This window comes from Equus caballus, chromosome 28, assembly GCF_041296265.1.
Source record: "Equus caballus isolate H_3958 breed thoroughbred chromosome 28, TB-T2T, whole genome shotgun sequence".
In the NCBI taxonomy this organism is placed as follows: domain Eukaryota; kingdom Metazoa; phylum Chordata; class Mammalia; order Perissodactyla; family Equidae; genus Equus; species Equus caballus.
Window position 1 is genome coordinate 32,690,213 of NC_091711.1, and position 14,244 is coordinate 32,704,456.

General features: G+C 44.3%; 1 protein-coding gene across 3 annotated transcripts in view; it reads left to right on the plus strand.

Moving 5' to 3' along the window:
• Positions 1-14,244, plus strand: part of STAB2 (stabilin 2) — a 147,905-nt gene that overhangs the window by 89,548 nt on the left and 44,113 nt on the right. For all 3 annotated transcript variants that reach the window (XR_011433794.1, XM_023631534.2, XM_070254566.1), the window contains exons 36-43: positions 218-274; positions 1,326-1,421; positions 2,303-2,498; positions 4,201-4,296; positions 8,204-8,249; positions 9,091-9,167; positions 11,912-12,037; positions 13,825-13,898. Coding sequence is in view for 2 of the 3 variants with exons in the window: in XM_023631534.2 (XP_023487302.2) it covers positions 218-274; positions 1,326-1,421; positions 2,303-2,498; positions 4,201-4,296; positions 8,204-8,249; positions 9,091-9,167; positions 11,912-12,037; positions 13,825-13,898 (768 nt within the window). In the remaining variant the exon portion in view is untranslated. The remainder of the gene's footprint in view (positions 1-217; positions 275-1,325; positions 1,422-2,302; positions 2,499-4,200; positions 4,297-8,203; positions 8,250-9,090; positions 9,168-11,911; positions 12,038-13,824; positions 13,899-14,244) is intronic.

Here is a 14,244-nt window from a genome sequence, read left to right on the forward strand (position 1 = left end):
AAAGCTTGGATGCTCCAACATAGACCCAAAGTCGTTGAATTGCTTGTCACAAAGAACATTAAGGAGGTTGATCAGATGAGCTTCTCTAGTGTCTTTCTGATTTTCAGTTCCATATTCTAAAATCTTCACCTCCATGGTCTGGAAAATATTTGCAGCCTCATTTTGCCCTCAAAGTAATAACCATGAAATATTCTCTTTGTCTCTGTGCTTTACCAAGGGAAAGTGTGGGAAGTGTCCCCAGCAGCCGATCTGCCCACTTGGAACGAAACCATTAGTAAGTATTTGGTCTGTTTTGATAAAACAGTGTTCAGATCCCAGGGACGTCCAAATTACTAAGTGCATCTCAAGCATATCTGTTTTTCACTGCCTTCATCTCTTCACTTAGTTTTAATTTAATTTCATCTTCTTATATGGTATGCATCTTTCTAAAGTCTTGAATCCATTTGGGTTTTTTGAGACCAAAGCAAAATTTTGATTAATAAATAAAGAGAAATAAAAGTCCATCTCAACCAGTGCACAGTGCAGGAAGAGATTTTTCGCTTTCTACATCTTTCATAGCCCAGTGGCCTGCTGAGGACAGGAGCAAGAAATTTTATCAGAGAAGGCAGACTCCATATCCAAAACCATACCCAGCCTGGATGAGTTCCACCTGCCTGATTTCCTTCTCTAGCTGAAGTTACAACTATCTTTCTCTAAGAAACACATGGCAGACTAGGGGGAGGTAGACATGTCTTTGAATGAATTATAATCTATGTTTCTTGTAACTACTTATTGTAAATGCTACTTCTCATAAAGTTCCAACCATCACAAAGAATAAATACTCATGCACCTTCTGTAGCATGATAATAATAATTCATCATGGTGACAATGCTGATTCTCTCATTTGAATTTTAATTTAATCTTGTATTATATTTCACAAGTCTTTGAAAACAGCCTTAATTCTTTCTCAGACCAAGGCAGAAGATAAGTCAATAAATAAATAGAAATCAAGTCTCAGATCAACCAATATACAGTGCTGGAAGGACATTTTTATCTGATTTACTCTATGATATTCTTCCTAACTTAAATTAGTCTTCTAGAGAAAAGTTCTTTCTATAGACTACTACCTTATAGAGTAATTATTTGGGTTTGTCCACCTGGTGTTCTGGCAGCCAATATTGCGTTTCTGTATTTTCTTTCTTATGAAGCATCTCCAAAAAACCATCTCCGTCCCTTTCTAGAACATTTTAGTCAGAGAGACAGCCATGCATCACTCACCTACTTGCTTCTAGAGATTGGAAAACTTTTCCCAGCTAAAGAGCTGATATAATTATTACATTTCATAGGGTGAAGAGACGAAGAAATGTATCTACACCGTTTATTTCATGGGCAAGCGATCCGTGTTCATTGGGTGCCAGCCAAAATGTGTGAAAACTGTCATTGTGAGTACGCTGATTTAACCATCTTTCTAATTATTGCAGCGACATCGGGACATCTAATCATATGTTATACTTTTCAAAATGCCTTTGCATGGATTCTTTCTGCCACCTCCGCTTCCTCCTCACTATGCTCGTTATCGTCATCATTCAGAGTAGCAGTGGTGGCAATAAACCTCAGGGCAGCCTTGCGAGTAGGCAAATAGGTAAAAGCTGCAATATTTAATTGCGTGATAAAGAAATTGAGGGACTGAGAAGCTCAGAGGACCTCCCTATTCTGACAACAGGGTGAAATGCCCTGTGAGCAGGCTGGTGAGCAAAACAGACAGAGGAAATGGCCGATTTCCTAAGGAAAGAAAGTGTACCTGGTCATTTAGAAAACAGGACCCCAGAGCCAAGTACCTTTGGGCTGTTGCTTCAGAGTCCTCAGGAAAGTTCTTCCTGTCCTGCCTCTTTCCCAGAAGACTAGACGTAGCCTCTGCCTATCCTACAGGGGCAAGATGGTTTGGCCCTGACGCTGCACAGCCTGGGGGGTGCAGGAGATTTTGTGTTTTAAAGGCACTCAAGAATAAAGGCAGACCCAAGCCAAGCAGACATCCTGCAGGGCGTCCCCCACGGCCCGTCCTTCGTTCTCCCTTTTCTTCATCCTCTTCTCTAACTTGCCTTTTTCCTTTCCTTCTTTCCTACCTCCTCAGCGGAGCCCTCCATCCTGTTCCTAGCGCCCCTGGCAATTGCTTAGCGTCACCTGATTTTCAGGGGTCTCACCACCCCTCCAGGTGGAGTCGAAGCTGGGGTATACACCCAGTCCCACCAGCGGGATTTCTACTCTGTGGCTGGACAAAACCAGAAGGTGAAAGTATGAGTCCAGCCTTGTCCTTCCATTTCAGACGAGAGAATGCTGTGCTGGCTTCTTCGGTCCCCAGTGCCAGCCGTGCCCAGGGAAAGCCAGGAACGTCTGCTTTGGAAACGGGATCTGCTTGGACGGAATGAACGGCACGGGCGTGTGTGAGTGTGGAGAGGGCTTCACGGGGACGGCCTGCGAGACCTGCACTGAGGGCAAGTATGGCGTCCACTGCGACCAAGGTGAGCGCCCTACTCCCCACCCAGGCGGCCTCCTGGGCGCCTGAAACCAAGCGGGAATGTGCAAGAAAAGAGTGATTCCCCACGTGCTCCCTGACCAACCAGTCTCCCCAGCCAGGCTGGAATCCCATCTCTATTACGTGGATTATAAGAACATCCGTATGGTGTAATTGGCATAAGGCAGTGTTTCCAGACATTCTTAATCACTAATCTACCCCCAGTCTGTTCATTGGCATCCCCCAACCCAAGCACATGAGTCTGTATTTGCCCATGCACACTGGTCCTCATGGTTATACTCTCAGTTTTGGACATTGCTTGATACTTTGAAATGCACATTTGTGCACATTATCTCCTTTAATCCACACAGGAACCTTATATACTTGGGTATTGTTATACCCATTTTACAGATGAGGCTATTAAGGCCAAGAAGTTGAATGTCTTCTCCCAAGGTCACACCTGGTGAGAAGCAGAACTGAGATTTGAAGGCACACCTTGCTTGACTCCAGAGCCTTGTTCCTGAATCATGCTGGCCTCGATGTGAAGATCACTCTATCAATTCACCCTCAAGAACACCCTAAGCTGTTTTCACAAAAATCATCATCTGTTGGAGCCAAGTCCTCTGCATCCTCTCACCCTGACTTCCTTGTGCCCAGGGACACACACTGATAAGAGAGTTGACTTGGGAGAAGGGATTTCCTTGTCCATGAGGAGAACACAAAGCATTTTTTCTACCCTGTACTAAAAATCATAAATTTGATCTGGCTGTCACTGTTTTCTTTTTTTTTCTTTTTTTTCTTTTTTTTTTTTTTTGGTGAGAAAGATTTGCCCTGAGCTAAAATCCGTGCCAGTCTTCCTCTGCTTTGTATGTGGGATGCCTCCACAGTGTGGCTGATGAGGGGAGTAGGTCGGCACCAGGGATCCGAACCCATGAACCCAGGGCACCAAAGTGGAACTTTAACCACTCGGCCATAGGGCTAACCCTATCACTGTTTTCTCATCAGCTAGTCTAAGCCAGACAAAATCAGCATATAACTGAATCATTATAATTGGTCTATATAAGATGTAATTGGAATTATAGTACCAATTTTTTCTGTTTTTTGGAAGCATTTTCAGCTTGCATTTATGCAGGCATTCCTAACCTAAGGTTCTATGGATGACCTTCACGGGGTCCAGCAAACCCCAAAAGCTGAATGCTTTTTTCTGGGGAAGGCATCCAGAGCTTTCATCCAGTTCTCAAAGAGGCTCATGATGCCGCTGCTGCGTAGCAAAGGAATCAGCACTTCTATGTTGTTGAAGAAGGCAGGGCCACACCAGGTTTACAATACCTACAAAGAAGTCCACTTCAGACAGAAGTCCACTCTCAGAGAACAAACATGGTTCCATCCCAAGGGGTCCCACCTAACCCTGGATCCTCAGATAACCTCAGCTGAGGACACTTTCACCCAGCTTGGGTCACCAGCCCGCAGTGCTACACAGTCCCAAAGATGTGCTCTTGGTTGAAGCATCACTGATTCCCGTCAGCCTGCTCGATTCTATCTCCCACACCCCACCCTTCCTGTGAACCCAGCCCTCCATTAAAGACAATGATTCCCTGGAACCACATTGAGGAATTAAGTGCACTGAGAGGAAACTGTATGGTAACTGACAAATGCATTATTGAGCACAAGCCAAAAGGCTGACAATTTGTGGGCATTTTTCCACTTAGCATGTTCTTGTGTCCACGGGAGATGCAACCAAGGACCCTCGGGTGATGGCTCCTGTGACTGCGACGTTGGCTGGCGAGGAGTGAAATGTGACAGTGGTAAGGGCCAGCTCCTCAGTCCTAATGATCTGTTCTTAGCCTCACTTAGCAGCTACGTTTTTTTCCTTTGCAAAACAGAAATGACCCCTTTAGTACTTCCTTTGGCAATCAAAGTCATTCCTATTTGCAGCAAACAGTTTGTAAAATAAAGAAAAGCAGAAAGAAGAAAATAGAAATTACTCATACTCCCAAAGCAGAAAAGAACTATCACTAATATTTTGTGTTAGCCTTCCAACTTTTTCTAGGTATATAAACATAGGTTCCTGGGATCGTACTCTACATACCATTTTGTAACCTACTTTTTCATTTCACAATATATAATGGAGATCTTTCCATGTGAATAAATATAGATATCATTTTTTAAATTTCCACACAATATTCCACTATATGACTGTACCACGCTTTTTAAGCCAAATTTCTCTTATCATAATAATGCTGCAATGAATACTTCCTATATACATCTTTTTGCATTTGTCTAATTAATTCATTTGGTCCTATTTCTAGCCGAGTCTCAAGTCGGCACTTTGAGGGGAGGATTTGTTACTTGTTGCCAAGTTGTTTTCCAGAGAACCTATCCATTTCTTTTCCCGGCATTGGGTCTGAGCAGGCCTATTCCCCAACCCCACAGCATTGCCCTGATGGTTCCTAACGTGCTCCAGGTGACAGTGATGAGCGGGAACAGCAGTTCAGGCAGAAGAAGCACATAGGATAGCACAGATGTGGGACGACTCCGCACATTTAGGGAGCCAGAAGATGGCAGAAGGAGAGGAGTACAGGGGCAAAGAGGGAAGCTGAATGAGAACCGGCTGGAGGTGTAGGCAGGAGTCGGATCATGACAGGCTAAGGACGTGGACCTTCTGCTGAAGCCAATAGGAAGCCAGCAAGAGGTTTTAAACAGGGCAGCAAGATGATCTCATCTGCATTTTAGAAAGATCATTCTGACACTACATTGGAGAGAATGCCCCTGGAAGCAGGTAGCAGAGACGCCCCCTCTTCTAGAGCAGGGGCTGGCGAGGAGTCACAGGTGCCCGCCAGCCCAATGAGGGCTCCAGGGCTGTGGGGTTGTCAGAGGAAGTGTCTTTGCCCAAAGCTCCAGCTGATGCTAAAATCAAACGAATGCAGAGTGAAGAGCTGGTTGAAAAGCTGAAGTCAGTAGTCTGAATGGTCCCAAGCCAAGGAGACTCCTAGAGCAGATATCAAATGCTGGGGTGCAGAGCCAGGGGCCAGAGGGCCTGGGTGAGGGGAGCAGGAAGCAATGGGGTCACACAAACAGGAAGACAGTCTGGGGGAATACCTAGAATAGATAATCTCATCCCCGGCTGTCACTTAGGTGCTTACAAGAGCATGGTGGGACGGAGGACCAACCGCATTTAAACCGACAGGGAACAGTCTGGAGGCTGTGGCAAGTTTTCAGGAGGCAATTAATGAAAGTCTGAACTAAGGCAGTGGCCTGATTGTGGCAGGAAAAATGGAGGTATTTGACTGATTGTCAAATGAGGTAGAATGGAGAGCACATGGCAACTGGACGCAGAAAGAAAGGAACAGGGAGGGTCAACCGCACGGATGGTGGGCCAATTCAGGAGAGGACAGTTCAGGGGAGGCTGAGTTTGAGGTGCCAGAGAGCATGGGAGTGGAGATGCACAGGAGTCATTCGCTCATTCATTCATTCATTCATTCATCAGACACTTGCGGAGCTCCTGCCAGGTGCTGGCTGTATGCTAAGGACACTGCAGTGAGTTCCTTATGGTCCCCGCCCTCAGCAGTGTGTACCTGGAGGAGATGTTCACAGGTCCCAGACAGCCACTGTAGAGCAGGCAGTTGGGTCTGTGGGTGCAAGGCTTAGGAGTGAGGTCAAGGCTGGAGATACAAGTGTAGGAATCATCAGTGAGCAGAGAGAAGTGTGTATGCTTCACACCATGAAGGGGAAGAAGAAAGCAGTGCCAAGGACAGACCACCGGACTCCCTCCTCTTCCTGCTTTCTCTACTGTGAAGGAACATCCCGTCCTCCCCACCTGCTCGCCCAATCCAGAACCACCCACTCAGCCTCCGCGCCGCCCTCTCCCTCACTGTCGTATCTAAATCATTCCAGCCCTCCACATCCCTTCCACCTGCTCCTCCTCTCACCAGCAGCCGTGTGATCCATCTCTTTGCCTCTGGTCCCATCCTCCTCCATTTCACATTGCTGCCAGAGAGAAATTTCCAAAACACAGATGTCTTAATCAGTTTGGGCTGCTATAGCAAAGACCATAGACCAGGGGGCTTCTAAAGAATAGAAATTTGTTTCGCACAGTTCTGGAGGCTAGAAATCTGAGATGAGGGTGCCAGCCTGGTCACATTCTGTTAAGAACCCTCTTCTGTGTTGCAGACTGCCAACTTTTCGTGTCCTCACATAGCAAAAGGGGCAAGGGAGCTTTCTCAGGTCTCTTTATAAGGGCTCTAATCCCATTTGTGAGGGCTCCACCCTCATGACCTAATCACCTCCCAAAGGCCCCACCTCCTAACACCATTACATTGAAAATTAGGCTTCAGCATGTGGGTTTCGGGAGAACACATTCAGTCTATCACAATAGATAAGGTCATGTTTCCCACCCACTCCCCAGGACTTGACCACGTGCTATGGTTCTTCATTGCCTACAGGAGAACATTCGCTGCCTCAGGAGAAATACCTCAGCAGGGCGGAATACAAAGCCATTCACCAACTGGTACTTGCCCAGTTTTCCAGCCTGGTCTCCAGGGCACACCTGCACAAGGAGCTTCCAGTCTAGTATTGGAAATAAATGTCCATTAGTGTTCAAAAAATAGTGATATGGCAGTGCAGAGTGAAGGTCTTCCAAACTAGAGCAGGAAAGACAAGTCCTTCGTTCGTGTGCAAACTCTCCACTCCCAAGCCCATGGCAGACATCACTAATCAATCATTGCACTCTTTCCCTCAGAGGCCAGATAGGGGCACCACATGCTTCTCAAAAGAGCACACCATGTAGTCACTACCAATTAATTGAAGTTGGCTCAAAGCTTTAGAGCAGGTTTCAGAGAGGAGGATCTAAAAGATGATTGGTATTTCAATAGAGAGAGAATGGACAGAAAGGGATTTCCAGGCTCAAGGAATGGCATACATAAAGACGCAAAATTGCATGGCCTCCGCTCCGGCCCCTTGCAGCCTGTAAACGTTCTCTCTGACACAAAACAAACCACTTTTGTGGCCAGATGTCTGTTTTCGGACCTTCTGTGCAAGTTGGCCAGGCCTAATCAAACTCTATCCCCAAAGCTCTTAGCATGAGCATCCTCCCCAAAGGGGACTCCTTCCTCATCTCTAATGATTTCTTTCTGGATCCTCTCCTGCCAGGAATATCTGTTAGCTGGGCATCCAAGAGTGAGAACCCGCATTACATCCAGGAAATTTAGGAATTAATTTATCAAATAGATAGTGAGTACTTGCTGTGTGCCAGGCCCTGGGCTATTTCTGCATATGCAAAAAAACCTTTTAATATTAGTTACAATTAGGTGTTTGCTTGTTTATATCACTCTATGATAAAATGATGAAAAGCTAGAAAGAATAAGGTAACATAGGAAAGATAAATAAAAGTGAAAAATCAAGCCCCAGGGAAGGACGTGCATCAGCACGCAAGGGGGGACACTGTGTTTACTCATCCTGGCATCCTCATCACCCAGCACAGGGCCTGGTACACAAGAGACACTCCAGCATATTGGACCTTCAGATTGGGCTCTGAGCTTGCTGGCAGCCAATGTAAAAAAGGATTTATGTGGTCACATAGTTTTCCATAGTTCACATGATACGTACCAGTTACTTCCAAGGAGGTAAATCTTTTCCAGCACCAAGTAATAACAGAAAGTTGTCAGTGAGGTTTAGGAAAAGAGGGCTGACACAGCAATTGATTCTCTTTTTCAGAGATCACAAAAGACAACTGCAATGGGACCTGTCACACCAGCGCCAAGTATGTACCTCTGAGCCTCCTTTGGGGACAATGCCAATGGGATTCTTTACTAATAGTGTCCTCTCTGGGCCCTACCCTCTGGGAAGTAGTTTCCTGAGACCATTTCTGAGGATTTAGGATAAATTTAAGTATGAAACTAAAAATAGATCTGCAAAGGCCACCATCAACTTGCCAGATCCAGCCTTTTGGACAAGCCGGCACCTGAGTTACCTGGCATGTTGTCAAAAATGCCAGTTGTAACCCCTGGCTCAAGCCACGAGGACACTTTCAGAGAGGCAGAAGGAGCCCCGTGGGCCTTGCATTCACCAAACCTTACTCCCCACTCACAGCTCACAGCCAAGCCTTACTTGACTTCATACTCTTAATGCCCAGAGGGGCTTAATGGGTTAATTCGTTAAGAGCCCAGGAGCTGGAGTTAGATCTGAATTGAAATCAGTTTCTATGATTTTCGTTGACTGCATGACCTTGAGTCAATTATTTCATACCTCTAAGGCTCAGTTTCTCCATCTGTAAATGAGAATAATGACAATATCTACTTGTCGGGGCTATTGGGTATGGTGTAGGTTACATAACGTAAAGTGTGAAGCACAGGCCCCAGCACACAGGGCGCTCTCTAAAGAGCGATGGCCACCCTCCTCACTCCTGGGCCGACGCCGACATAAACGCTCTCTGTAGTTTGCCTGATAAATGGCTGCAGTTTTAGCCACCCGAAGCAGGGCCATGCTAGGAAGGGACTCTCCTCCCGAGCCTTAGACGGGACCTGCGAGTGCCTCATGGGGGCAGGAGCTGGGAAGCTGTTATGTGTTTTTCTACAAACAGCCTTTGCCCTTTCTCGTGGCAGCTGCCTTCTGAATCCGGATGGCACAGCCTCGTGCAAATGTGCGGCAGGATTCCAAGGGAACGGGACTGTCTGCAGAGGCAAGTGAAGAAGGAATTTGCTGGGGGTGACAAGGCTAGCGTGAGCTGTGGAGAGACCTGTGTCCCTGCAGACTGAATGGGCTGCTGCCCTGAACCGTTGACAGTGAACTGGATGTAACAGGGCAGCTAGCTGTGCCTGAGGGCAAGAAACCAGCTGTTCATGGACGGGGCCAGCTGGTTTGGGGAGGGGCAGGCAATTGTTCTGTTTTCCTCTCTGAATATTGGTTCACAGCCTTGATGGCAACTGGAATCACCTGGAGAGCTTTAACAAACACTGGTTTGATTGACCTGGGATGTGGCCTGGGCTTGAGGACTCCAGAGTGGGACAGAAAGGGGCTTGAGCCCTGGTTCTTCCTCCGACTACCCACATGGCCTTGGGTGGGTGTCTTAACTGTGCTGAGCCCCTCTTAGCTCATTTGCAAAGTAAACATAAAATCACCTCCTTTGCAGAGTGGTTTTGAGATGAAACGACCTCTCTGTGCACAACAGCAGAATGATGCAGCTGTTAAAAACAGCCCCGGCATGGGACTCTCCGGGTTTGAATCCAAGTGCTTATAACTTGTGTTACCTTGGGAAAGTTGCTTGACTGCTCTGTGCATCATCTTGTCATCCATAAATTGCAGATAATAGGAGAATCTCCCTCCCTGGATTATAGAATGATAACCTGGATTAATACCTGTGAAGTGCTTAGAACAGCCCTGGCACAGAGCACTAGGTAAATGCAAGCTAATACTCTTACAGTGCCCAACACATAATTGGTGCCAGAACAATGGAAATGCTTAGCATCATTTTTGTCTTGAGCACTGTGTCCAGGCAGGCTTCGGGCCAGACTGTGGCAGAGCTGGACAATGATTACACCAATCTGCTTTCTAGACCATCTTAACCTGGGCATTCTCCCAGGATGCAGGTACCCTGACCCTGGTCCCAGATGTTTCCTGCGGTAGGATGTGTACAGTATGCTAGTGAAAACAGCTGGAAAGGACTAATAACTGGAATGCTTTTCTTGCCCTCTGTTTTTGGGAAAAATAGTGAAAGCAGAAGATAAAAGTTAATATAAGAACAACCCATATTTCTATAACATTTTCATATATATTATCAGATATGAGTCCCCAAACCTGTAAATAAATCTATATAGGTGGATCTGGAAGTTTATATGAATTAAGTGTCTTGTCCAAAGTCACACGGTAACTGAAGGTCAAGCCAACACTCAAACACACACCTTGGGACTCCAAGTGGATCTAGATCTTTGATCCACTTTGAATTAATTTTTGTGTATATTGTGAGGTTGAGATTCAAATTCATTCTTTTGCATGTGGATAGCCAGTTATCTCAATATCATTTGTTGAAAAGATTATTCTTTCCCCCATTGAAAAATATTGGCACCTTTGTGGAAAATCAATTGACCATAGATGTATGGGTTTATTTCTGGACTCTAAATTCTATTCCATATTATACAAATATATATATACATACACATATATTCTATGCCAGTACCACGCTGTCTTTACTACTGAAGCTTTGTAGGAAGTTTTGAAATTAGAGAGTGTGAGTCTTCCAACTTGGTTCTTCTTTTTCCAGATTGTTTTGACTATTCTGGGCCCTTTGAATTTACATGAATTTTAGAATCATCCTGTCGATTTCTGCAAAGAAGTCAGCGGGGATTTTGAGGGAGATTGCACTGAATCTGAAGATCAGTCTGGGGAGTAGTGCCACCCTAACAATATGAATTCTTTCAATCAATGAACATGGAACATCTTCCCATTATTTAGGTCTTCTTACTTTCTTTCAACAATGTTTGTAGTTTGAAGTGTAGAAATACAATTGATTTCTGTCTATTGATCTTGTATCCTGCAATCTCGTTGAAGTCATTTATTAGTGCCAATAGTTTCTAGTGGATTCCTTAAGATTTTCCATATACAAGATCATGTCATCTGCAAATACAGATGGTTTCACTTCTTCTTTTCGAATCTGGATGCCTTTTATTTTATTTTATTACCTTGGCCAGAACCTCCAGTACAACGTTGAATAGAAATGACAAAGCAGACATCCTTGTCTTATTCCTGATCGTCGGGGCGAGCAGGCAATCTTTCACCATTAAGTACGATGTTAGCTGTGGATTTTTCATAACTAGCCTCTATCAGGTTAAGGAAGTTTCCTTCTATTTTTAGTCTGTTGAGTGCTTTTATTAAAGGTATTGTATTTCATCAAATGCTTTTGTTCCTTCTATTGAGATGATCATGTGGTTTTTGTCTTTGATTCTATTCATCTGCTGTGTTACATTAATTGATTTGGGGATGTTAAATGACCTTGCGTCCCTGTGTAAGTCCCACTTCATTATGGTGTATAATCCTTTTTGTATATTGCAAAATTTGACTCACAAGTATTTTCTTGACAATTTTTGTGTCTATATTCATAAGGGATATTTGTCTGTAGTTTCATGTGATGGCTTTGTCTGGTTTGGATATCAGGGTAATACTGGCCTCAGAAAATGAATTGCAAAGTCTTCCCTCCTCTTTCAGTTTTTGGAAGAGTTTGTGAAAATCTGGTGTTTATTCTTCTCTAAATATTTGGTAAAATTCACCAGTGAAGACATCTGGTGCTTTGCATGCTTTTGAATTATCCATATTTAACCCAATGCCTGCATTTTGAAGTGTCTTCCATTTCTCAATGACTCAAGTAAAAGTTCATCAGTGGTTTTCCCTCCCTTTTCCCCCTCTGCTCTGGGTCATCTCTCTCTTCTATAGCAATCAATGCCTGTGAGATCAGCAATGGAGGTTGCTCCACCAAGGCTGACTGTAAAAGAACCACCCCAGGAAGCCGGGTGTGTGTGTGCAAGGAAGGCTACGCTGGCGATGGCATCGTGTGCCTAGGTAGGTGCCATCCCTCATCCGTCCGGTGGCAATGGTTTGAGAGTCAGAGCCTGTTAAATGATCCTGATGTGTGGGCTCTTATTAGGACACGCCACTGCTGGGATCATCTTTCAGTTTGTCTGGGCAGGAAAGTATGAGGGTGTGAAAAAGGGACCACGGGGGTATGAAGGTGTGGGATGCCCAAAACTCCCTTTGGAAGGAGAAAACTTTCTTGAATTAAACATTATAGTGGTGACTGAATTTTTAAAAATTAGTTATTTTTTATACAAGTAGCACATTCTCGTTGCAGAAAAATTAGAGAATACATATACTGGGGGAAAAATTCTGGAGATAACCACTCTTACGACTGTTGTATTACCCCATTTTGCTATGTATGCACATACTTTTTTAAACAAAAATCGAATCTCATGATATGTAGTATTTACCATGCTTAGCAATATGACTAAACTTCTCGCCTTGAAATTAAGTATCCCTCCAAATCAGTATTTAACAGCTACATATGTTCTACTATAAAGGTATGCCATAGTAAGTTGTCTGAATTTTAACTTTTTAGCTGTAAAAAAAAATTCACATAGAAGATTTGCAAGAATAGTACAAAAAAGGACCCACTTGCTCTTTACCTAGATTCACTTATTGTTAATATTGCCCCATTTCCTTTATTAATTGCTCTCTTTGTGTATATACATTTTTTTCTAAACCATTTGAGAATAAGATACATACATATATGTATGTGTATATATATATATATATATATATAATATTCCCTTTATCCTTAAATTGAAGTTTTGAGAATAAGGATAGACTCTGACATAACCACAGCACAGATAGCTTCAGTAAATTTATTATTGATATAATACTTTTGTCTAATTAGCATTTGGATTCTAACTTTGTCAACTGACCCAATAATGTCCTTTTGTGACATTTTTTCCTCTAGTGCAGGATCCAGTTTAGGGTTGGGTGTTGCATTTAGTTGTCCCGTCTCTTCAGTCTGTAATCCAGATGGTTCCTCAGCCTTGCTTTGTATTTTATGACATTGACATTTTGGAAGAATACAGTCCAACACCCAAACTTTTTTTTCGATATGGATAATATGCCCTTCATTTTGGGTTTAGCTGATGTTTTCCATGATTCTGTTCAGATTATGCATTCCAGACCCGATGTCACACAAGTGGTGTTGCATCCTTCTCAGGATGTCACGCTGGAGGCTGGCAATTCCCAGCTGCTTCTCGTTTGGGATGTTAATTTTGACCACTCGGTCAAGGTGCTGTCTGATTCCTACCATGTACACTTGCTTTTTTCCCCTTTGCTACCAATAAGCAATCAGTGGAGAGAACTTCAGCATCAAGCAAATATCCTGCTCCTCATCAAAACATCCTCTGAAATGTATCATCTATTGACGATTCTTCCCTGAACCAACTATATTGTGATAGTTGCAAATGATTTCTTTTTAATTCCTAAATCTCTTCATTGATAACATGTTGGACTGGACTCCAAGACTCTATTATTTCAAGTCCTTGACTGCAAACGTTCATATTCATTTAATAGAGGGACAGATGCCAGCCCACTGACTATCCCTCTGCTGGCACAGTCCCGTCCCAGAGGAGTTGATTTTGAGAAACTACATCTGGTACCTCCATGTTGGGTTACTTTGGCTTCAGAGTTGTCAGAAAACTGAATCACACTTTGATACCCTTGGTCAGTTAGCCATCCTTGCTGATCCCTCAAGATGTCTTGACTTGAATATGAGACTTGATGCTTAGGCCAAGTGTTGGCTTTTTGTTTTAAAGAAATTAACCCGTGTTTGGAGAACCATGGTGGCTGTCACAAGAATGCAGAGTGCACGCAGACGGGACCCAATCAGGTGAGCTCCACCTCCCCAGGGGGCCTACGTCTTCCTAGGAGCAAATTCCTGGGTCCTCAGACCCAGCCCTAAGGGGAAGCGGACCTTTCTTTTAGCTTTCTGATGGCCAGAATCCCACAATTTTTCTTTGGCTTGAGGCTCTGAAGTGCATGTGCCACAGGAGAAGATAACGTTTCTAGGCCCTCTGTCAGTCACATATTCCCAACCACAGGCAACCTTGCAGCATCTCCCTAGAGAGCAGGTTTGGGGAGGTGGCAGAAATGTGAGGGCTCCAACACACACAAAGGAGGAGAGAGGTCGAGGGTGTAAAGACACAGGTGGGGAAGCTGGAGTCTCAGGGACCCAA